The 22,585-nt window shown below is 33.4% G+C and overlaps 4 protein-coding genes across 9 annotated transcripts; 1 reads left to right on the plus strand and 3 right to left on the minus strand.

The window, feature by feature from the left end:
- LOC121222288 (vacuolar protein sorting-associated protein 28 homolog 2) lies at positions 1–1,626 on the plus strand. 2 transcript variants are annotated; one of them, XM_041102693.1, is made up of 2 exons: positions 1–358; positions 713–1,626. In XM_041102693.1, exon 2 carries the CDS (start codon positions 804–806, stop codon positions 1,431–1,433), a length of 630 nt encoding a protein of 209 aa, XP_040958627.1. In that variant the 5' UTR covers positions 1–358; positions 713–803; the 3' UTR covers positions 1,434–1,626. The 2 variants fall into 2 exon arrangements, with proteins under 2 accessions (XP_040958627.1, XP_040958628.1); XM_041102694.1 differs by having other exon boundaries at positions 149–358; positions 810–1,626.
- Positions 1,627–1,804: 178 nt separating this feature from the next.
- Positions 1,805–3,882, minus strand: LOC121222287 (syntaxin-124). The gene has a single exon (XM_041102692.1). It carries the CDS (start codon positions 2,996–2,998, stop codon positions 2,075–2,077), a length of 924 nt encoding a protein of 307 aa, XP_040958626.1. The 5' UTR covers positions 2,999–3,882; the 3' UTR covers positions 1,805–2,074.
- A 37-nt stretch (positions 3,883–3,919) lies between these two features.
- On the minus strand, positions 3,920–10,418 carry LOC121222286 (B3 domain-containing protein Os07g0563300). Of its 2 annotated transcripts, none has more exons than XM_041102691.1 (14): positions 10,046–10,418; positions 9,697–9,778; positions 9,437–9,535; positions 8,851–9,190; positions 8,328–8,667; positions 8,123–8,219; positions 7,587–7,761; positions 7,128–7,207; positions 6,791–6,835; positions 6,429–6,692; positions 5,849–5,898; positions 5,445–5,558; positions 5,188–5,258; positions 3,920–5,038 (listed from the first exon to the last, which is right to left on the minus strand). In XM_041102691.1, exons 1-14 carry the CDS (start codon positions 10,180–10,182, stop codon positions 4,266–4,268), a joined length of 2,667 nt encoding a protein of 888 aa, XP_040958625.1. In that variant the 5' UTR covers positions 10,183–10,418; the 3' UTR covers positions 3,920–4,265. The 2 variants fall into 2 exon arrangements, with proteins under 2 accessions (XP_040958625.1, XP_040958624.1); XM_041102690.1 differs by having other exon boundaries at positions 6,429–6,679; positions 6,766–6,835; positions 10,046–10,394.
- Positions 10,419–16,317: 5,899 nt separating this feature from the next.
- LOC107925234 (sphingosine kinase 2) lies at positions 16,318–20,168 on the minus strand. 4 transcript variants are annotated; one of them, XM_016855874.2, is made up of 10 exons: positions 19,612–20,168; positions 19,411–19,533; positions 18,987–19,087; positions 18,811–18,883; positions 18,356–18,442; positions 18,181–18,258; positions 17,956–18,026; positions 17,529–17,816; positions 16,872–16,994; positions 16,318–16,772 (listed from the first exon to the last, which is right to left on the minus strand). In XM_016855874.2, exons 1-10 carry the CDS (start codon positions 19,946–19,948, stop codon positions 16,581–16,583), a joined length of 1,473 nt encoding a protein of 490 aa, XP_016711363.2. In that variant the 5' UTR covers positions 19,949–20,168; the 3' UTR covers positions 16,318–16,580. The 4 variants fall into 4 exon arrangements, with proteins under 4 accessions (XP_016711363.2, XP_016711364.2, XP_016711365.2 ...); XM_016855875.2 differs by lacking the exon at positions 19,411–19,533 and having other exon boundaries at positions 19,612–20,123; XM_016855876.2 differs by lacking the exon at positions 19,612–20,168 and having other exon boundaries at positions 18,811–18,886; positions 19,411–19,480.
- Between the last annotated feature and the right edge of the window lie 2,417 nt (positions 20,169–22,585).

The following is a 22,585-nucleotide window of genomic DNA, read 5'->3' on the forward strand; positions in this document are numbered from 1 at the left end:
TATAGTGGATAACATGGATAAGTCAACCGAATCACTAGTGGAGTGGTAAAAAGCTTGCTTTCAAATTTTCAGTTGACACCAGATTCGGGTTCAATCCTTGTCCGGAAAATAATCATGCCAAATTAATTTAAAGTTTCAATTTCAAACTTCAGCTTAGTAGAGGGACTAAAACTAGATTTAGACCTTTTATATAGAATATTTTGAAAATGTATAGCCATTAACAGATTCCTTCAAGAAAAAGAAAAAAAAAAACCCAGATAAATTTGATTAAAAAGTAAAAGAGAAAGGTAATCCCAATTCCCATGCAATAATTCAAAGAAAAGAGAAGAGATTCAAGACGGAGGGAGCATTTTACTTTGTAAGTTGTTTCAATTTTTTATTTACTTTTTTGTTAGTTGTTTAAATTTCTCCTATAATTTGCACTGCGAACATGGAAATTGTTAGGGTTTTATTCAATTTGGGATGAAGTAAGGTAGGAACTTTACTTGGATTTCTTCAATTTTTTGTTTGGTTTTCTAGGAAATCAGATAGAGTTTAACAATGTTCTTCCCATGTTTGACTATGAAGAATTCATAGGATTTTCAAGCTTTTTTCTTTCTTTCTTTTTGTTTAATGATTTCAATTTTTTTGTTATGCAGAAAAAAAGAAAAAGAATCTCTCTTGTTGATGAATGGGTAGTAATCTGTTTTTTTTTCTTTTAAATTTTTTTCAGTTGTGTTGTCCGATCATCCAAATTTCAAACTCAAAGCCTAATTGGTTTGATCTCAAATTGACCCTTTTATTGAATACCAAGTTTTGCTTTAATGGAGGTTAAGCTATGGAATGACAAGCGCGAAAGAGAAATGTATGAGAATTTTGCAGAGCTATATGCCATTATCAAAGCAACAGAGAAGCTTGAGAAGGCTTATGTAAGGGATATCATTTCATCATCCGAGTATGAAACCGAGTGTCAAAAGCTTATTGCCCATTTCAAAACCTTGGCTTTTACGCTCAAAGACACGGTCCCCAGCATTGAAAGCTTTGCAGACACATATAAGATGGATTGCCCAGCTGCTATAAACCGACTTGTAACCTCTGGGGTGCCTGCTACCGTTGAGCACCGAGCTGCAGCCGCCACATCTGCTACTAACTCGGCTGCCATTGTGGCTGAATGCGTGCAGAATTTTATCACTGCCATGGACTCGTTGAAGCTCAATATGGTGGCAGTTGATCAAGTGCATCCTCTGTTGTCTGACCTCTCCGCATCTCTCAATAAGCTTGGCATTTTGCCACCTGATTTCGAGGGGAAGATGAAGATGAAGGAATGGATTTCACGGTTGTCGAAAATGGGCGCGGCTGACGAGCTAACGGAACAGCAAGCTAGGCAGCTCCACTTTGACTTGGAATCTTCATACAATTCCTTTATGGCTGCTTTGCCTAGTGCCTGTACTTGAATCGATCCAACATACCCTTTTCTTTTATCTCTGGAAACTGGTGTATTCTCTGTGATGTTTTAGGATTATTAAGTTGGTAGCAGTGTATAAATTTAGCGAATTATCGGATTGTTGAACTCAAAGATGCCTATTGATGTGCAGAACATGGAGAAAATGTTTATGTTGTCAATCTATGATAATATATTTGTGCTTTGATCTAGTGTTTTTTTAACATGCATTGGCCTATTGTTCTTTTTCTACCATGGTAAATATTATGTTATGCAGTTTCATGGTATCATCCAAGTAAAACATGTCATTAAGGGCCAGAAACTCAGCACTAAATACTAATTTCCAAGCCAATAATGTTACAAAGAAGAAAAAAAACAGAGAAATTTCATTAAAAACAGCCACTGAAACATGGTCAAAACCAAACAAAAAATCTCTTACCAAACTGATTGGTTCCTAACTTTGTTGGATTCCAACATGATTGGAAAGAAGAATCTAGAATGCCCAAATGCTTGAAGGTATGCTCTTCTAACTTTGTGCTATTTTGTTTTTTGTTTTTTTAAATTAACTGTGTCTCTGAAACTTGCTATATGTACCATCTAAACTGAACTTTGTTAGACATAAATACATTTCAAGTTTTCTTTTCTTTTTGGCCTTTACATCTTCTTCTTTTGAATTAGAGTTATAATTGTTGGCAAGAGTGGTATGAGGATGACTATAATGAGCAAAATTGCAGCAAGTATTGCTATACACATCCATTTCCTGGAGTTCTTTTGATGTTCCCTAGCTTCTTGAAGTTGTTCGGTCCCTCTTCTTACAAAGGAGCTCGCATGCGCAACGTGGCTTTCGATGTCGTTGAGTTGTTGACCTTGAGCTTCAACGAGTGCCGCCATGTCCAAGAATATCTGATGGAGTTCAATCAGGTTCTTCTCTATCTCCTTAACAGCATCATGCCTTTCTTGTATTTCAGAAATGGTGTCCATAATCTGACCCCTTCCTTGTTCTTGAATAGCCCTTTGGAGAAAACTCTCGCTTTCTCCACTCGAGATCAAGTTCTCGATAGTGTCCTCATCGGGTTTTTCCCCAGTAATGGTAAAATATCTACGTTCCACCGTTTCTTTATACTCCGATTGCATCTTTGCTCTTAACACTTGAAAATTATCCATCATATCTTTCAGTTTCTTTCCCAACCCACTAACCACCGATGTCCTAGTCCTATCCGCAGACGAACCAGGGCCACAACCTGGAGTGTTCCGACTCACCGCATTCGACTTTTCCAACGCTTCGAGCTTTCCTTTAATGATCTTCACCCGTTTAAGCACCTGTTCGACATCGGTATCCATTCGCGAACGAAGTTGTTTCATCGTTTTCGCATTATGAGCGGTCTTGCATTCTTCATTAGCCTCTTGCAACGCCTTGTACAACCTTTCAACACCTTTCATATCTTCCTTTACATTCTCAACATCTTCAAAGAATTTATCGAGGTTTACACTCTCGGTTCCGGCCTCCATTTCGTCCAGGTAAGCCTGTTCTTTCAGGTCCGTGTATTTCTTGAACGAACTCGAGATTAAGTCATTCATCTTGCCACCAAAATATTTAACCTCACAATCTACTCTTCTTTTTCTTCTTCTTCTTTTATGGGATTAATATTGGTTATGTTTTACCCAAATGGGTTGATGGAACTATACATGAACTAATCTAAATTGTAATGAAATTTGGGATTATATTTTTATGAGAAATGGGACAATGTTTGTTTGTTCTTTTTCCCTCATCATCAACTGCTGCAATTGGCAATGGAGGAAGAGGAACAAAGAGAAGAGGGAGAGGTGGTGACAACAGGGAAAACTGTCACCAATCGAAGCATCAAAAAGGGTACAAAATGGCTAATTTTTCCCTTGTTTTTTGGTTGGTAATGAAATTACAGGTATTGGACAAGCATGAACTAAAAATAGGGGATTTTTACAACTTTTATTTTTTGAAGTTCGATACCAAAATATCTTTGGTTGACGTTGTCAATGGATATCCTTATTTTTATCCATCATTCACTATCCTCAAATCTCTTAATCCCCCTTCTTAATGCTCACTAACTTTATTTTGTTTATTAAAAGCTCCTAAACTTGGTCAGAATTAGTCAATGATGAAAACTCCTGTGTTTTTATTTCAATTTAAGTTAATTTCCAACTTAATCTTTTATCGGTTTCATGTTTTTCTAACTTAAATCATTTTAAGTTTAGATTATTTCGAGCTTAAATTATTTTAAATTCAAATTAATAATTTGTTTGATTTTTATAGTCAAATTGGGTTTGGATCATTTCGAATTGTTTCAAATTCTTTAATGTAAAATTTAAATATTGTAAAAATTTTGTTGAGCCCATGATTCAACAGTATTTTTTTACATAATTCAATCAATTGTGCACCGATTTTGACAATGATGGTCAAAGCAATACGAATCGGTCAGATCAAATTTTTGAATTGGAGACAAAATTGGTAGGCAAAGATTATAAAATCATTACTCCTAAGCAAACTTTTCTATTTCGCCGCATAATATAAATAGTATGCAAGGCAACAAAATAATGTAAAATCAACAAAATGCAATTTCTCTTTAACTTGCATTCTCTATTCTTCTTGATGTATATATATATATATAGCAAGGTGAGCTCCTAAAATGAACTACACTAGCTTCGACCTCCATTCTGCATCGGCAGCATCTCGGATATTACTGCAGAGAAAATGATCGAAAACTGACTTATCGATTTCTTTTTATGTCCATGGAAGAACAATGCTGATGAAGATGTATGTTTAACCAAAACTGTGGTTGATGTAGTTAATAGGATATAGTGCATTGATCTAACCGGTGGCTGATGTGGGTGCAAACGTTTTAATAGGGAAAATTGCTGGATGGTCCATGTCAGCATCTCGATGACTGGCTCTAAGATCGATGCTACTGTTGATTTTTCCTAATTCCGTTCCGCTGCCAGGTTGCGTCTGAGTAACTTCTATGTTACTGTTGCCACTGGAGCTCAAAATACTTTGCTGCCTATGGTATTTGTCGGTGGCATCTTGAAGCAATCTCATCGTGCCGCCGGAATCTGAACCAGGTGAGAGCTCTTCTTCTCGCTCCGGCTGGATATTCAAGTCAATTTGGCCTTTAAAGGGTGAACTCGAGGACTTTACCCTGTTAGTATCATCATCCAAATTCTCGCTGACAACCTTTTCCGGGTTCAGACTGCTGTTTCCCGCACTAGTAGTGCAAGGGAGAGGCTCATCGTCCACTACTTTATCGGGCAATGAAGGCTGCTGCTTCTTGCGTGTAGCGTCTGCTTCTTTTTGCGATTGTTTCTTCTCACGCCGCAGCATTAGGGTGCGGAAGCGTCTCTTTACTGTTTGGCAGACATTACATGTACATGTCTGCTTGTGTTTGGGGCCTTTCCCACTCGGGGGTTGAATGCATACGATACATGAGCAGCCAGGTCTATGCCGGGGATGCTTTGTGGTGGCCTGAGAAGCAGGGAGAACGCCTCCCTCTCCCAAGATAGCTAGGTTGGCAAGAGTATCCAACCCCTCTAAAGCATCTACATTTTCAGATTCCTGTTTAGCAGCCTTCATTTTCTTAGAAGCAGCTGTCATTCATAGTCACAAAAAACCAAGAATCACGGTTATAATAGGAAACGAGCAAACAAGAATCAGCATTTAAGAATGAAGAAAAAAGATATCATCACGAAATCACAGTCATATGTATACATTCTTTTTATTGAAAAACCAAAAATACCTAGATTACAGTGTGGCAGCAGATTTTCCAGCTCTTCTGCAGTCAATTCTTGAGTGGCCGAACAAGATGATCTGCCAGCATGATAGAGAAAAGGAAAAAGCATTCATGCAATACCAATACAAAAACCATTGTGTTTTTAATTTCTCCTTTAATTTCTTTTTTGACAGGTAGGGCGTTTAAATTGATTGGTGTTATTAGAAATGAAAATGTATAACCATGTTTAGTTGGTAGAGAAAAACACTCAAATGAGTGCTTACCTTTCAGGATCCCATGAGTTACTGGAACAGGTCCACTTGGAAGGAAGAAGAACATCGGAAGGCAATCTACGCCACTTAAAACAATCTTCACACTGAGCCCACTGGATCTTTTCCCTGACACAAGAAACAGATTGGAATTTTAGTGGTTTAAGACAACTCTTGCCGCCTGTAAGACAAGCTATCATAGTATATAGTGTTTGGTATTTTCATTATGATTTCACAGAATACTTGAATAAACCCACCAAGGTGCGAACTACATTATAAGTACAATATGGAATTTCAATATTATACAAGAAGTACAAAGATTTCAACAAGCCCACAAAAATGAACCAAAACATAGCCAAGTAATACGTTAATTGATTTTCTTTAAGATAATGCAGAGCATCCAAAAGAAAGAGAATTACCCCGACTTATCAGTTGCAAATATTGTAGGCTTCCCTAAAACAGGCGCATCCTGTTACCAGGAAAACAAATTGAGAAAATCAGGAACAACATATGGAAAAGGAAATAAACCCCAAGAAAAGGATACAATATGTAGAATATATAATGTAAAATAAAATGCTACTTATAGCAACACAAAAATAATAAACTGACTAGTTGAAAAACAACAAATACTTAAGTCCATAAGTAAAAGGAAAGTGAAAAGTCAATGACCAAAACGGATTGCATTAGCCTGGGAAAGGCTAGAATAAGAAGAAAAAGAAAATGCCTTTGCATTTAACCATCCAGGACCTGTGGTAGCATTCATAAACAGCTAACAATCTACAGGTTCTTTGAGCAGCCCTATATGGCTTTTTCAAGGGTGTATCAACCATAGAAAATTCTTAGATATGCATGTTAGAGGAGTTCAATATGTTGACAAATGAGCAACAAACCCCACAATGGTAAAGTGGTTTCAATTGCAGCAACTTACAACCAAAAGTGATTTCAATCACAACAGATTGCAAGTGGTCAAAAGAAGCATTAAATGAAGATGTATGATACCTCATATTCTTCAAACTCAAAACCTTCAATCGAAACAACATTGGCTACATGATTAGGCGGGGGACGGAGCAGCCCTTGAGCTTCTTCCCATGTTAGTTTCAGCTCTATCATGTCTTCATTATCAATTCTCAGTCGCTTACTCTTTGAACCCAGCACACTATTCTTCCTCTTTCTGGGAACTGCTACTTTGGTTCCTAATGCTTCCTTTGCTATGTATCCGGACTTATCAACTTTTGACCATGAGCTAGGATCTGCCAGTTCAGCCTGGTTGTGTTATTGATGAAATGCTAGTCAGCCTGAGCTATCATTTAAATAATTAACAGTTAAGTAATATCACCAGTTTTAGGCTTAGAGGTACTAACATCTCCATGGGTAGAAACTCCATTACTATTTTTGGCTTCATTTTCCTGCCAATGGAAATGCAAATATGTACATAAATTGCTATTTGAATCAGTTGAGTTAGTGGCCGCGGCCACATAGAGTTTACAAACAATCAAGTAGATTTTAGAAGGAGCATTATCTTAACCAATGAATTAATGTTTTACCATGATTTAAGTATAACTATCTCCTCAAAAGGACTCATGAACAAGGAGGAAAAAAAGAACTTATATGAGCCAGTTGTATAGCATGCTATCTTAGCTCTAGAGCATGTAGATGCACAATCAGAATAGAAGGTACTAAATAACTGGGGATACCAACCTGCTCAGATGCTGAAGCAGCTGAAGCCTTTCTGAAACCCATGACCAACTTCCCTCCGGGTTCAAGACGACTAAATGTTACTGAGGAAACAGCATAACTATCAGTTTTTAAAACAAATGCAAGTCTTAAAACATGATGCATGATAATTGAAATAGCCACACACTGATAAGGAATACAAAGCAAATAAACAAGGGTGGGAAACACACAATTGCTAAACAACAAAATGAATGGGGCAGCAACAGGCAACAGGCAACAGAATCAGACCCTGTCATAACATATATGAAATGGAAAATCAAAGGACAAGGAGCAATGAAAATAAGTAAAAGGTTCTAAAGAATAAAATCAACATAGGAGAGGCACAGACTAATAAGCTATAACATGAACATGACATACTTTGGGCCTCATAGCACAAAAGATTGAATCTCTAAATCATTGTTTCAAGTGATATCAAATTGTTACCTACGTCACCAGCCTGCAATTGCATGTTCTGTATGCAAGGAGTAACACCCTCTAAAACATACATTCTGCTATTATTGTTGGGCCAGAAGCGGAATTGAAATATCCATTCCTTTCCTTTTGAATCCTGGACTTTCAGCGGTAATCCTTCTGGCTGAGATATTGGTGGGAAATATGCCTGTTTCATGATGAGTGTTTTTAGTATGTGATAACAATCTAGGTAAAAACTGATGAACAAAAAAAAAAGGATCCAGTATAATGAACAAAAAAAAAAAAAGGATCATTAAGTTACTGAAAGGACAAAACTAGATGAAAGTGTATCCAGTATAAGAAATGTAGGATGCTAAGTGAGACCGATATGCATGAAGTCAAAACCTGCTACCTAGTCACAAAATAAGAATCTAGTCTAGATGATTGATGTAAACAAAAAAACAAACTTTACCACCAAGCCTTTACGACCATCAATCTATAGTTTTTCATTGCAAAGCCATTAAAACAACAAATTTAGATAAATTAAAAACTCTTAAGCCATGACTCACCTCTGCACATTTTTTTGGCAGCACTAAACGTCCGATACGCCCAGCATCACTGGCACTCAACATTTTCTCAAACAAAGGAGTGATTATAGAATTTGAACTTACATATGGTTAAGTCAAACTGAAGCACAATGTAGTTCAATGAAGGCACAAGAACAGCAAATAGGTACTAATAATTACGAGGATGCTTTCCAGAATAAAAGGATACTCGGCAGATATTTGCTGCAGGTCTTGGTCGGTAAACCTAGGCCAATAGCGAGGAAATAACTGATTCCTTCCACGGCCATCTGGTCGAGGCCTCCCATTACGCATCTGAGTTTCACCTGAAGAGTCAAGCCCATTATGTGGATTACTATGAAATTGCTTGGCAAGTGAAGGTTGGGGGTTTGGTCGCAAATGAGTGCCAGAAACCCCCATTTGACCATTTGCTTCATCTATAGATGTGTACGGTACAGCTAAACCAAATGGAGGATTAGATGAGTCCTCCTTCAGAGAAGGCAGCTGAGGTTTGGTCAAACAAGAAGTATGCTGCTCCTCACAATTGATCCCTGAACAACAAATGGTTTACAAGAGGGTCAGCAGCCACCAATAAGTTGTTTTAGAGACTATTTTCACGGAAAAAGTTTATGTCCTAAAATGAGTGGACATCCACATCTTACATATGCCGCAATTAGTGTGGGTACAGATTGCCTAAAACTACCATGATTGATAGAGGGAAAGTTTTTCTGAACCTGTATTTCCATTCTCATGTATATCATGTGCAGAAGGCTTCAAAGGTCCATTCATTAACCTTTCGGGAAAGTCTTCATTTTTCTTCTTTTCAAGGGAAGGAATAGATAATCTTTCTGAGACATTTAATCTGTCAATGCCAGTGGATAAGTCAACTTCATAGGGTACTCTAGAATGCAACTCAGGCTGAGAAGTTGATGAATTGAATAAACCAGGCGCTTGCCGCCAAGGTGCAGGACCCGAACCAGTTAGCTGACTCCAACCTTTAGCAGAACAATCTTTGAACCTCTCAGGCAAAGATGAATTGAAAAGCAAAGAAGGTGGCCATGAAGAATTTGGTCCCTGTGATAGAATGTGAAAGAAAAAGGCTTACTACAGAGTCCACTGCAAAGGAGTGCTATTGACAAGGAAATTTACTTCAAGTAGCAAACTTGAACCTAAAAGTAAGACAACATCTGCTAGAAAAAGCAGACCTTTTGTTCATATATGATAAGTACAACAATGTAAACAAATAATGACCGATTGCGTCCTTATTTTCAAAAGTAACTGTTTCAATTGAAACAACATAGTAAAGTTATCCACGCTCACCAAGACAGCATTTTTCCTCGAACAAGCTATGCATAGAATTCCTCCAGCATCCAACAAAGCAAATGCATATGCTGATACAATGCATCCGCAATGAACCCGCTGCAGAGAAAGAACAATTGTGTTAAAACCAGAAAGGTAATCTAAATGAAAAAAAAGAAGAAGAAGAAGAAGAAAGGAAGTAAAAATCAAAGCACGCATTCAATATCATTATACCAAATTATAGCAAAATAAAATTAACGTCAATAAATGTTTCTACTAACCTTCCCACATGACTCGCAGGTTCTCCAACCAGAAGCATTCGAGTGAAAAGCATCGCAAAATCTTCCCTCATCGTAAATAGAACTAAAATCACACAGAGCTTAATTCAGATTATAGTAAAGCAAATAAATTAATCGATATACATCATTTTTTTTAGAGTTGTGGATTAAGTAAAGCATTTTTGAACATCTAATTCAAGTTAACAAAATTCACAAAATTAAACTCGGGAATAATCATGAAAGAGCAAAAATTCCGCAACTAAACTTAAGTCCATACTAAAATTCCAAAAAGAAAAAAAAAACTGCTGAAAAAACGTAGTCAACAGCGAGTAAAGAGAAAAGTGAAACTCACGCGCATCGATCACAGAGCTCAGCCAACTCTCCCGTTCGCAACTGCCATCCTTTCCTCGGTCTTTCCGATTTCAAATCGTTACAGACTGAATTGAAGCAAATCCTAGAAGACGAAGTTGCTACCGAAGTCGACGTCATCTTCTTTGTTACTTTCAAAAAATTTTCAAAATAAAAAAAAAAAAACCATACGTAAAGCTTCTTCTCTTCATGAAAAACAACAAAAAAAATATACTTCGAAAAAAAAACCAAAAAGAAAACGAAAGGTTAAGGGCTGATCTGCACAATCATGAAAAAAAATAACGAAAACAAAAAGTAAGAAAAGGGGTTTTAGAAGGGAAGGGAGTGAAACGTAAGTGACAGAGAAAAATGATAAACCAAATAAATAGATAGCAAAATGCGTTAGATATAATAAATAAATGGTTTAACTTTTCTTTCAGTACCTGTACTCCTTGGAATTTTGAATTTAAGTCCTTTTACGTTTGATTCTAGGTTTTTTAGGGTTAATATACTATATGGTACTTAATTTTAATTTTAATTTCAATATTCAATTTAGTACCTGAGTTTTTTGTCCCAATTTAGTACCTGATTTTTTTTACTAGAACATACATATTAAACCATTAATTGGGCCACACGATGTGATTTAATCTAGATACCAATTTGAATATTAAAACAAAAAATAAAGGAATTTAATATCTCTATTTGTATGATTTCAAAATGAAATCCGACACTTTCAAAAATAAAATAAAATCCAATTGATTAACACATTTCTATTAAATTTAAACACTAATCCTCAATCAAATTTTAGTTTTTTAAACCGTACTTTTCAATGTTAACATACTATTTATTTAAATTTAACAAGAGTCGATTATTGACTGGACTTTAACTTTTAAATTAGTAGAATAATTAAATTTTTAGAATTAAGTTTCAAAAGTGTGAAAACAACAAGGACTAAAGACACAAATAAATATAAATAAAAAAATAAAATAAACCGGCGTGTTTTTCATTTTTTATAATTTTTACATTGAGACTAAAAGCAGCTTAAAAGACACGTCGAGTCCGTAGCCATTCTTTTTAATAATTTTTTTAATAAAATACATTAATATTATCTATTTTAAGACACCAGGGTGTTTTTAGTCATTCCGTTCTTAAAAGTTTAGGTTCGTTATTTTGACTTCCATTTGACTGTTGTTAAACTAATTTTCCAGAATTCCCGCGTGACAAAAACCAACTAATATATGGTTTATTATTTGATGAGTCGGTTATAAAAAAAACCTTTATTATTAATGGGCGTCGAAATCAATAAAATAATAATAATTAGCAGTATAAAGCAGCGGTCGCAATTTTGTCCACGACTTATGTGTAAAAATGTTGAAAATAAAAATAAAGATAGGAGTTTAAATTGGTTAAGATAATAAAAGAAGAAAATACAAAAAAAAATAAAATAAAACAGATCCTTGAAATGCAAAAAATAAATAAATTTAAGAAAATAAAATAAATAGATAAATAAAATATTTTTTAAGCTTAGCCTTAGCCTCGGTGTACTCCAATCTTGAATCGATCCTTGAAATAGATTTTCCCTTCCAAGCAATAAGTTGGTTATAGCGACTAAGAACGTCCCGATCGCCAACTTTTCCTTATGTAGTCAATCCCGGTACGACCTACAAACTAATTGTTGCCAAATTTCTAATTGCGATACACATGTTTGCAATTTAAGATTTCGACAGCCTTGCAATCTAAAAAGTAGCCTCAACCAAGTGGGTCATTTAAATCTGATCTCTATCTCCCTTGGTGGAATCCAATTGGCTTTTCTCACCTAGACACGCCAATTTGTTCGCGGGAATTTGAACACAGCACAACCGATTCGTCTTCCCAATTGTAGCCAAACAACTCTAACCCAACGTGCACTTTTTGAATCGAAGTTGAATCAACTTTAAAGGATAAATTTGTACTATATCATATACCGGAGAGATAGAAAATATGGTGTTGAGAGGCTTTTTAAGTGGGCTCGTATCTCATGATTATTTTATTGGAGTAATTTCCAGGCTAAAACTAAAAGGGGTTTAGTTAATCATGGAAAAGGTCATGCTTTAAAAATAGATTTGTAAAATTGTGGAAAGTGGGAAGGGAAAGGGCCTTGGAAGATAATTAAACCAAAAGTTGAAAGTAAAAAAAAAAATGAAACAGCATAATAGAAATGTTACGCAAGAAGGGAGAAAAATAGAGAATTTATTAGAGGTGAAAGGCAAAGTGTGTGTTCAATTACTTATAGCTACTAGGTATTTATATACATTTTTAATGCTAAAATTTAGCTAGATTTTTTCCAAATATTATCACTAAATAATTTTAAATATTATCACTAAATAGTTCTAAATATTATCACTAAATAACTAAAATTTTAAAAATTAAATTTAAACTAATTACAAAATTGTAACAATATAAAATATCCTTCGATCTTTATCTAGCCACTTTTTTTAAAAAATGTTCAACCCTTCAATTTTTATCTAGCCATCTACGAATAGTCAATCTTTCAATCAAGCTCTCCTCTTTGCTTTTTGTTCCAATTTAGCCCATTTTGTAAGAATTTGAATTCATCACACCAACTTCATTCATGATAAGAAAAATCTAAATTTAATAGCATTTTATCTGATAATTAGCCAAAAATAAATATATTAAAAATACGAATTTATCATGCTATCAGAAATCAAAATCTTTTAAAATATTAAAATTAAATTATAAAATTTCTCATCGTGGGAAGGTCAAAGTGTAATTTTATCATATATTAATTTATAATTCGATAAATTTTAAAATATTTACAAATTGGCATATACATATATATATATATATATTATTACTATTTAATACGTTCATACGCGTCAAGGGGTAGACAGTGGCCCTGACCTGTCTTCCTTAAAATAGGAAAAGTACCATTTAAAGGTCGAGTTGACTAGGAATCCCTATACTATTATGTAAAGTTCATTTTAGTCCCTCTACTAAAAAATGTTCCATATTAGTCTATTTGTACATTAAAAATTTATTCAAATCATGATACTATTACAATTTACTATTAAGTTACTGATAGTTTGGACAAAATATATCATACTCAATTGATTTACCCATGATAATGAGTTTTTTTAGGCACACAATAGTTTAAAAATACAAGGAATTTTTGGGATGATGGTTGGTTTTTTTAATGAGTCGGGTCATGGGTAAACTAGTTGTGTATTTTGTATAAATTATCAATAAATTAACAATAATTGTAATGATGTCGTGATTTGAATAAATTTTTAATGTACAAGGATTAATTTAGAGCAATTTTTATTAGAGGGACTAAAATGAATTTTACATAATAGTATAAAAACTTTTAGTAGACTTTAACATTTAAAAGGTGCTTTCCTAATTTAGAGGTCAGGGTCACTGTTTGCCACTTGAGACAACCTCTGCAAGGGCGAAGTCAAAAAAACTTTTTAGGGGGGTCGAAATTAAATTGTATATCTTTATAATTTATAAAAAATTAAATAAATTTTTTTATCATTTTAGGAGTCAAAGTGAAATTTTATATTTACTAATTTAATTTTTTATAAATTTTAAAAGAACCGGAAAATTTTCCATTTAAGGAGGACCAAGACCCCTATGCTTCTGGTATTAATGTATTAAATAATAATAGTATATTAATATATGCCACTCTGTCATTTCATTTATTTCGTTAATTGTGTATTTAAATTAAATAAATTGTTTTATTCTATTATAAAAATATATGTATTTATTTGGAAAATAATCAATGAAATTACATCATAATAACAAATTGCATTTTCTATTTATTTGTAAAGAGGGGGAGGGCCAATTTGGTCATTGCAGATTTTATGGCATTGGGGGGGGGGAGTCATGCATGGCCCGCCGCCGCAGTCATGCATGTTTCACGTAGCACATAAAAAAAATATTTTTATAAAATTTTAAAATAATTGATTAAAATCAAGAAAATCATGTTTAAAATAATTATATTGTATTTTGGTTTGATTTTTATCAATTTTATTAAATTAACAAATAATAAATATTTAAATTAAATCGAATTTTATTTTAATTTTCTAATTTCCCCTATTTGTAAAATAGAGTTTTTAAACTTACAAAATTGAAAAAGAGGATATTGATGAGTGTATAACGATAAAAAAATATATAAATATAAAGAAATAATTTTGTATAGTCAAAAACACTCTGTTCCGTTAGTGAACAGGAGCAACAAAATATTTGTAAATATTAGACCATGTTTGGTTCGCTGTATTGGAATAAATGCCAAAATAAATAGTTTGATTCGGTTTTCAAAAATAAAATATTGTTGTTTTATAATATTTTAATTTTTTAAGATGTCGAACTGAATTTAATCTAAATTCATCAATTTAGGCTTATTCGATTCATCAAATTTAACAATTATCTTAAATAAGATCCCCCCATATATTAGGTTATAGCACATTTACGAAGTGATAAAAAATTATATATAAATTTATTAATTAAAAATTTTATGTAATAACTTGATGGCCAAAATAAATGTAAGAACTTATGATAATGCAACAATTAGATAAAGCTTTGGTTATAGAAAAATAAAAAAAAATTAGAAGAAAAAAAACATAGTGTCTTGGATTCAAGTTCTATTATATTATATATAGGTTTTCATTGATTTTTTTTTTATAAAAATAAAATAAAAGTAAAAGCATTCTTGTAATAATATGATTTTGTTTTAAAAAAATTTAATTATTTGTGAACGGAGTTGATACTCGGTTAATTCGTAATATTAACTCAGTTTTAGAGATTTTAAGTATAGTAATATATAATCTTCTTGTGACTAGTTTTATTTGAATTGAACTAGATCGATTGGTCAGATTAATTAGACCGGAAATTGGCTAGTATACCGATCTAGACATAACACATAAACTAGTTTATGAGTAAATCACACGAAACTAGTAAAAAAAATTGAGATAAAAAACTAACTGTTGATCCGATTTTATAAATCCTTAATTAATTATTTAATTATTATTGAATTTGTAATCTAATCAATTAAACCAAAAATTAATAATTATTTGACTAATTCAACTATCAGTACGATTAGTAAAATATTCCATGTGACAAATATTATTTGGATTTTTGTAGCCAATATTATTAGGATTTTTCACATAACAGGTAGTTACTTTTTTGAGTCTTACAAAAAAAAGTCAAAGTAGGTAAATGTTTATTAATTTCGGACAAACTTTCTGACATTAATTTGGTGTATTCATCATTTTCGTTTCAAAACCCTCATTGACTTGGATAAACTACACTCAAAGCTATTAAATTATTAATAAATTTACGTTTTGATCGTTTAACTTCAATAGTCACAAAATGATCATTGAATCATTCAAAAGTTTTCATTTAAATCATTAAACTATGCAAACGCTTTTATTTAAATCACTGGACTATTAAGTATTTTCTTTTCTAAAAAGTCCAGCTAGCATACTCCAAGCAACGATTCAAAAATCGATACAATGGATCAGTACCCATTGATGAGTAAAACATGTCTTAAACTCAAGTCAATCTGACAATCAGGGTTGAAGATCAAAAAAGAAAACTATATGAATTTTGGTTCATAGACTCATGACGTTTAAAACTGTTTCATGAAAAAAATTAAACTGTAGAAAAAAAAAAGGTTGAGAGCTTTCGATTGATGCAAGCTGTGTAAATAGAGAAGGCCATATAACAACAATTTTAATATACTAGTGACTTAAATGAAAATTTTCAAATAGTTCAATGATCATTTTTTAATTTTTTGAAGTAGAATGATCAAACCTTCAATTTACTAATAGTTTAGTGATTACTTTATCCTTAGACTTAAATATATCCAAAACCAAACTAAACTCCAACATTTCTATGTTTATTTTTCTTGCAAATCGGATTCCAACAACTCGAATCTGATTCAATCACTGTCAAATTGAACTCGAGCAACTCGAACCAATAAAAGTCAAACATTTCCTAACACTTAAATCAAATAACCAAGCATAAAAAATTTAAACTTGAACATAAAAAACTTGGCCTGAAGCAAAGTGTATAAATCTAACTCGTTTGTTACTAGATAAAAGGGCTTAATCAAAGCTAGTCGAGCAAACTCGAACAGTTCAATTTTTATCTCAAATTGAACTCAATCTCTAACATCAATCAAGTTTGAACTGAATTTCGAGTCAAGTTGAACTAACTCAGATTTTTCAAAAAGACATCAACTAATACTAAGCAAATCTCACAAATGCTTAATAGTAAACAATTTAACTTACTTTAATCTTATTATTGAGAATCAATAATAATAATAATAGCAAATGACAGACGAAGTAAGTTCGATATATGGGTGCGATTATTAGTTAAAATATTGAAGGCTACACTGAAATTTCCATTGTTTAAATTGAAACTGAGTATGAAACGAGAGGCATTCGGTTGATTCAATCAGATCGGTTTGGATTCGTAAGTCGTAAAAGGACCCGCGACCATCATCATATGAAACTTTGAAGATCAAAACAATGTCCCTATTTAGGTGCAAAGAGAGTAGCCAAACCTTGATCCACAGTTATTTGAACCTTATCATAGGCCATAAGTGGCTTTTGATTACCCTTGTACGTTACGTTTCCCCTTGCGATGACTTCACCATCCGAGTCTATGATCCCTTCCTTCGTTGGGTCCTCAACTCGGGTACCGGGTTCCAAAATGAATGCCTTCACCTGTAGTTTTAGTCATAGAACATAACATGGATAGCTCCATCATAAAAGATATATAATAATCTCTGCTATACCTTATGTATGTATCATTTGTGAACTCACCTTAATGTACGTAACATACGGTGATTCAACATGACTCCCGTCATTCATATTTGACATCATTGACAGCAAGGCTAATTTTGGCAAGCCCTTAACCATAATCAAGTCCAAATAACCATCTGAAAACTGCGATCACATCCGACAAACAAAGTAATTATAAATGTTAGAAACGGAAATCAATCTGAATAGTTCAAACCTCTATTGTAAATCAACATAACAAAAGTAAATTGCATAGATTAAGTTTGGTATGGCTGTGGGTAGAAATCGAAACTGGTAGAGGTGAAACAAGGTTCTGAGGTCTGCACATTCTACACAATAGTTATTCTCTCAAAACCATAGAGCTCCCGAAAATTCAGAAAGAAGCATGAAAACAATTTTCACCAGATCAACAGGGCATCTATGCTATAGATTATAGAGTGAAAATTTCAATTGCTTCGCGTTGCATGGTGCGCTAATATATACCCCGTAAAAATGGTAAGAATAAGACAGAAAAAAAGCAACATAGCAGTTATCTGTTCTTCGACTTTCACGTCAGCGGCATTCGGAGAACTGAAATTTGACTGTTGGTTATGAATGAAGCAGAACATTGTAGCGAATTAAGAGAATTTTTTACGGTTAATATAATAAATGACTATGTTCGAAGGTGAGTGTAAAATAAACCTTTGCATTTGGTGCAGCCATGACATCTTCGCTTCCCCATGGTACATTATGGAGCCAGACTGAAACAAATGGTCCACTAATAGTCCTCCAATGCATGTCCTCCAACTTAACATCAGACCCAAGGTATCCATGCTGTTGAGTTTTCAAAGACTCCTCTTGCTTTGGGCTTTCTTCATCAGTAGGTCTACAATGAAAACTCATTGGCTCCCCATAATCTTCAAAGCCAGGGGCTGGCACAAAACAAATACGTCCATTGTAGTGCCTCAAATGAAATATTCGTTGAATAGCCTACACAGGAAACACAGAAATTATTCCAATTACGAAACCCAAATCATATCATAGTGCCACACAAGCTGTGCCCTAAATGAGGCGCAACAGCTATTATATAAGCGCAGAGCAGAAAACCAGATAACATGAAGGGACACACGTAGAAATCGAGACGAGCACTCCCCATCCACCTATATTTTTCGGATTCAATGTCTATATCTGCTATCAGACCTGAAATAAAAGAAAATCCAAGTAAAAGCTGCAGTACTTTTAAAGTTTGTGATCAGTAGTCAAAACCAAATCAATACATCACCAAACTTATTGCCAACAGATCCAGATCAAACGTAGCAAATAAACATGCAATCCAAAGGAAGAATCGACATACCCCAAGCAAGCATCAAGACACTAAAAAACCTCGTTTTCCCTTGCGAGATGGTAGCTACATCAAGCGAATGTTTATAACCTGCCAGGAGTAAAACGTTCAGCCAAGAATTTCTTCACCCAAAATGAAATACAATTTTTTTGCTACTCTCAATGAAATCATAGACACCCGTGTTAACCTCGGATAACAGCAAGAATGGCATTAGATACGCAGCATTGTTCACCTGCTGCATGCAGCAAAGATTTAACCATGCCATTTCCTGTTCCTGCAGCCCCAGAAATTTACAATCAAATCAACACTGCTAAAATAAGTCAGTATAGTTCACCAAATATGGTCATTCCCTCAAGGATAATTAACTAGGGAAAGAGAATCAAAACAACCAGTAATCGTAATGAGGAACCAACACAAACTTAATAGAGCAACAAATCGAGTTTTAGTAGCCTGAGATAAAAAACACACACAACAATCAATTTACATGGCCAAGTAAATATCTTATATGTGCCACATACATGAAACCAGCAAATCATTGCAAGAAATTCCTTCGAAACACAATCCAAAGATGAACTTGCATCCTCAAATCATGTCTAAGAAAATTTTAACTTATACTAACATGGCGATAGATAGAAAACAAACCGGCAGGAACCATTCCTATAGGCATGTTTATTGCAGCACTCCAATCTTCTCTTTCAAGCAGTCCATTTACCACCTACTAAAAAGTTACAACAAATACTGACATAAATAAAATTAAAGCCATGAAAGTTTACACTCTATAATAATGCACTACTCAAAACATCAGAATTCAAACCAACCTCAACAAGAATCCCATCTCCACTAACACAGACAATACCATCATATTTTGATAAATCCATAGTTTTGGCGACTTCTTTTGCATGCAGCTGATGCTTAGTTTCTGAGAAAATTCATGTAGTTATCATCAAAATCACTATACAATGAACAGAAATTTGCTAAATTAAAACCTCTTTCACCAAAAATCTCTATCTCCCTAGCGATTTTTGAATTGGTAAGCACGATAATACCAGCAATCTAATTCAGTAAAACTTACGATTCCATTAGCATACCGTTTATCGTAAAATTATTAAGTAAAACGAACAATTCAATAAGACTAACAATCAATGTTCTAATTTTCGTTTCTTGTACCAAACCGATATCCATTCCTAGTAATAAGATTGATTAAAACAGGAATATAGTGGAAAAATAAATAATAATCCAAACCTATGACGGTGATTTGAATATCAGCATCTTCAAGGTAAGGTTTTACATCTTCTGAGAAAATTTTAGTGGCGGATTTTTTTCCTCCGAATGGATTCAAAAATATTAATAATCTCTTTGGTCGTCCTGTTTTGATATTTGAACAAAAAAAAAATATGAACAATAAATAAAATTTTACAAAATTTGAAAAAAAATAAATTGTACCTAGAGAATCAATGTAATCCCTAAGCTTCTGAGACCAGAGTGCGAGTGAATCTTCTGATAGAGGCTCGAACACAAAGCTCTCCCTCACCAAATCTCCCCTGTTTCCGCAACAGCAGATTCCTTCTCTCTCTTCCATGACGGCCTTGATTCGGATTCTGGAACCTTCTTCCACAGCGAATCCGAGTACCTCCTTCTCCACGGTCAAGCACCGTTGACGTTGACCTAAAAACCGGAGCTTCCCGTCGCCGGTGAGCGTGAGAGGGACGGCAGTGCCGTTGACTAGGACTTGGTCCGATAGTATAGGGGAGAGGTTATCGAGCTGACCGCCTTGATCCATAGAGTTGACCGGCTTGAAAGACGGTTCGTATTTGTCTCACAAGTGACGGCTTGTTGTTGTTATTAGTAAGGAGAGGGGAGGAAGGTGGCGGCGAGTTTCGGTCCGGCTTAGAATGGAGAACCGGGTTTAATACGGCATCCTTTTTGTTTTGCCTCGCTTTTTACGTCAAGTTGGTTTCTGGACGTTTTTTTTGCCTTTTTCTTTCTCTCTAGTGCCTTTCGGTTGATTAGACCACGCTCTCACGCGCTAGTACTATTTGTTTGTGGTCTAATTATGTTTTTAGTACTTTTACTATGTTTTAATTTGGTATAATTTGATTCTTAAGCTTTTATAATATTATTGTTAGTTCTAATTTAATAAAATAAGGGTAAATTACACCCAAGGCTACTAAATTATTAGTAAGTTTATGTTTTGGTCCCTCAACTTCAAAAAGATACAAAAATGGTCATTGAATTATTTAAAGGTTTCCATTTAAATTACTAAAATATTCAAAAGTTTTTATTTAAGTCACTAATATGTTAATTTTTTTTAAAGTTCAGCTAGCAAGATATAAGTGACTATTCGACAATTGGTATGGTAGATCAATGCCCATCAACGAGTAGAAGAACATATCTTATATCCAAGTCGATCTGACGATCATTGTCGAAGATTGGAGAATAAAATTGTTTGGATTTTGGTTTGCAGATTCATGACGTTCAAAATTGTTTCATAAAACAAAATAACCTATAGAAGAGAAGGGACTGGGAGTTTTCAATTAGTATAGACGATGTGAACAGAGAAGATTATACAACAGTGATTTCAACAACCCAACGACTTAAATTATAATTTTTGAATAGTTTAGTGATCATTTTGTAAATTTTTTAAATTGAGTGACCAAAATGTAAACTTACTAATACTTTAGCTGTTGTAAATTTTTTAAATTGAGTGACCAAAATTGAGTGAATAGTTTACTCATAAAATAATTAGTTGTTGTTGTTAATGAAATTTTTAGATAGTCTTAAGCATTCGATTGACATGTAAATCTATTATCGGTTAGACATGATTGATGGATTCAACGTAATTATAATCATGTGATCAAATTACAGTAAATAAATTCACGTCATTTCCAGTGAGGCCTTCGTTATAATGGCACGGCTGAGGCATTTGGAACTTTCTCTTCCATAATTATTCTGGATTAAGTGCTAACATGTGTAGATCATGTCTAAATTTATTCTAGTTTAAATTGTTATTATTTTACCGAAAACAATTAATAATATTATTTGGTTTGATTTGTCTAACTAGAGAAGTAAAATTTGTCAAATTTAAAAAAAAAATCTTAAATTTCAAGGTTAAAGTTAGAATTAGACCTTGTTTGCATGGGAATTCTTTCTAGAATAATCTTCATAAATATTAGATTTTTTTTCCATTTTGTCAAAATAAAATATTATTATAAATAAGAATTAGCAAGATCCGTAATATTATGTTAAATATTTGTACATTAACTTTTTTATCATTTCTAAAAACTAAATAAGAAAATAAATTGAAGGGTAAATATGTCATAAATTACTGTACTTTTCACATATTTAGAATTGAGTTTATATATTTTTATTTTTAGGAATTTAGTTCATTTACTGTTCAAATTTCAAAATCAAGGTTCAACTGTTAACATTGTCAATTTTTTTGTTAAATTTGTTGGTGTGATATTTTTGAAAAAAAAACCTCATTTGGTAGCAATGTAACTAAAAAATAACATTGTAATGATCTTGAATTCAACAAAACAATTCTAATAGTGTTAACAGTTGGACCTGAATTTTGAAATCTGAAAAATAATGGGACTAAATTCCTAGAAATAAAAGTACAAAAATTAAATTCCAAATTTTCAAAAAGTATAGGGACTTATAACATATTTTAACCTGAATGAAATGTAACCCATAAAACTGAAAGGGCGCGTGGAGCGTAGCAGAAATGATGAGAAGATGATGAAGCAATTGCGCAGCCCCGAGGTGTGCGGGTTCTCGGGACATTACACCTAACTTACTATGAGCTTTGTTACGGCTCCACGCTCCATAAATGGCACGTGTTGAGGACATTCTTTAAAATTGGTCAACTCTACCAACTCTAAATCTAATTTACGGGAATCACCTACTTCATGTTTTGGAGATTAAATAAGCTCTGATTTGGAGGGGTTTTTTAATCAATGTTTTGTTCATTATGCAACAATCATTTATTTAAAGCTTGATATGGAGCCCATGAGAAAGTAATTAAATTTTTGAGGGAGTAAACTGTAAATTTCTTATTTTTGGAAGGGTCGAAATTGAGTACTTTATTTTAGGGGAAGCAAAATGTAATTTTGTCACCATATTAACTTGAAATTTTTATATTTTTTAAAGAGATTCTATTTTAGGGGGTTAAGATCCTTACTTGGCCCCTCTAACTCTGCCTTTAAAGCTCTGATTTGATAAATTGAAATGAATTAATTATTAAATTAGTTATTAAATTCAATACTTGTGATGATTAAGTTTAATTGAAATTAGTAATATATTTGACATTAAAACTTGCTGCAATGAATTGAGATGAGTGAAAATGAAAAAATTATCAATCCCATCATGTGTGTTGAGTAAGGGAAATTTTTGATGTATTGATACTATATAATTTAAT

The sequence above is a fragment of the Gossypium hirsutum genome, chromosome D10 (genome assembly GCF_007990345.1).
Source record: "Gossypium hirsutum isolate 1008001.06 chromosome D10, Gossypium_hirsutum_v2.1, whole genome shotgun sequence".
In the NCBI taxonomy this organism is placed as follows: Eukaryota; Viridiplantae; Streptophyta; class Magnoliopsida; order Malvales; family Malvaceae; genus Gossypium; species Gossypium hirsutum.

Excerpts from the sequence above, each read along its gene's own strand:
- LOC121222287 (XM_041102692.1), bottom strand. The coding sequence starts at position 2,998 with ATGAATGACTTAATCTCGAGTTCGTTCAAGAAATACACGGACCTGAAA.
- LOC121222286 (XM_041102690.1), bottom strand. The coding sequence starts at position 10,182 with ATGACGTCGACTTCGGTAGCAACTTCGTCTTCTAGGATTTGCTTCAAT. Across the intron at positions 9,779-10,045 it reads GAGCTCTGTGATCGATGCGC|TTCTATTTACGATGAGGGAA; the intron begins GTGAGTTTCACT and ends GTGTGATTTTAG. Across the intron at positions 7,208-7,586 it reads ATTGCAGGCTGGTGACGTAG|TAACATTTAGTCGTCTTGAA; the intron begins GTAACAATTTGA and ends CTGTTTCCTCAG.
- LOC107925234 (XM_016855874.2), bottom strand. The coding sequence starts at position 19,948 with ATGGATCAAGGCGGTCAGCTCGATAACCTCTCCCCTATACTATCGGAC. Across the intron at positions 19,534-19,611 it reads GGATTACATTGATTCTCTAG|GACGACCAAAGAGATTATTA; the intron begins GTACAATTTATT and ends ATATCAAAACAG. Across the intron at positions 17,817-17,955 it reads GTGCTCGTCTCGATTTCTAC|GCTATTCAACGAATATTTCA; the intron begins GTGTGTCCCTTC and ends TTTCCTGTGTAG.
- LOC121222288 (XM_041102693.1), top strand. The coding sequence starts at position 804 with ATGGAGGTTAAGCTATGGAATGACAAGCGCGAAAGAGAAATGTATGAG.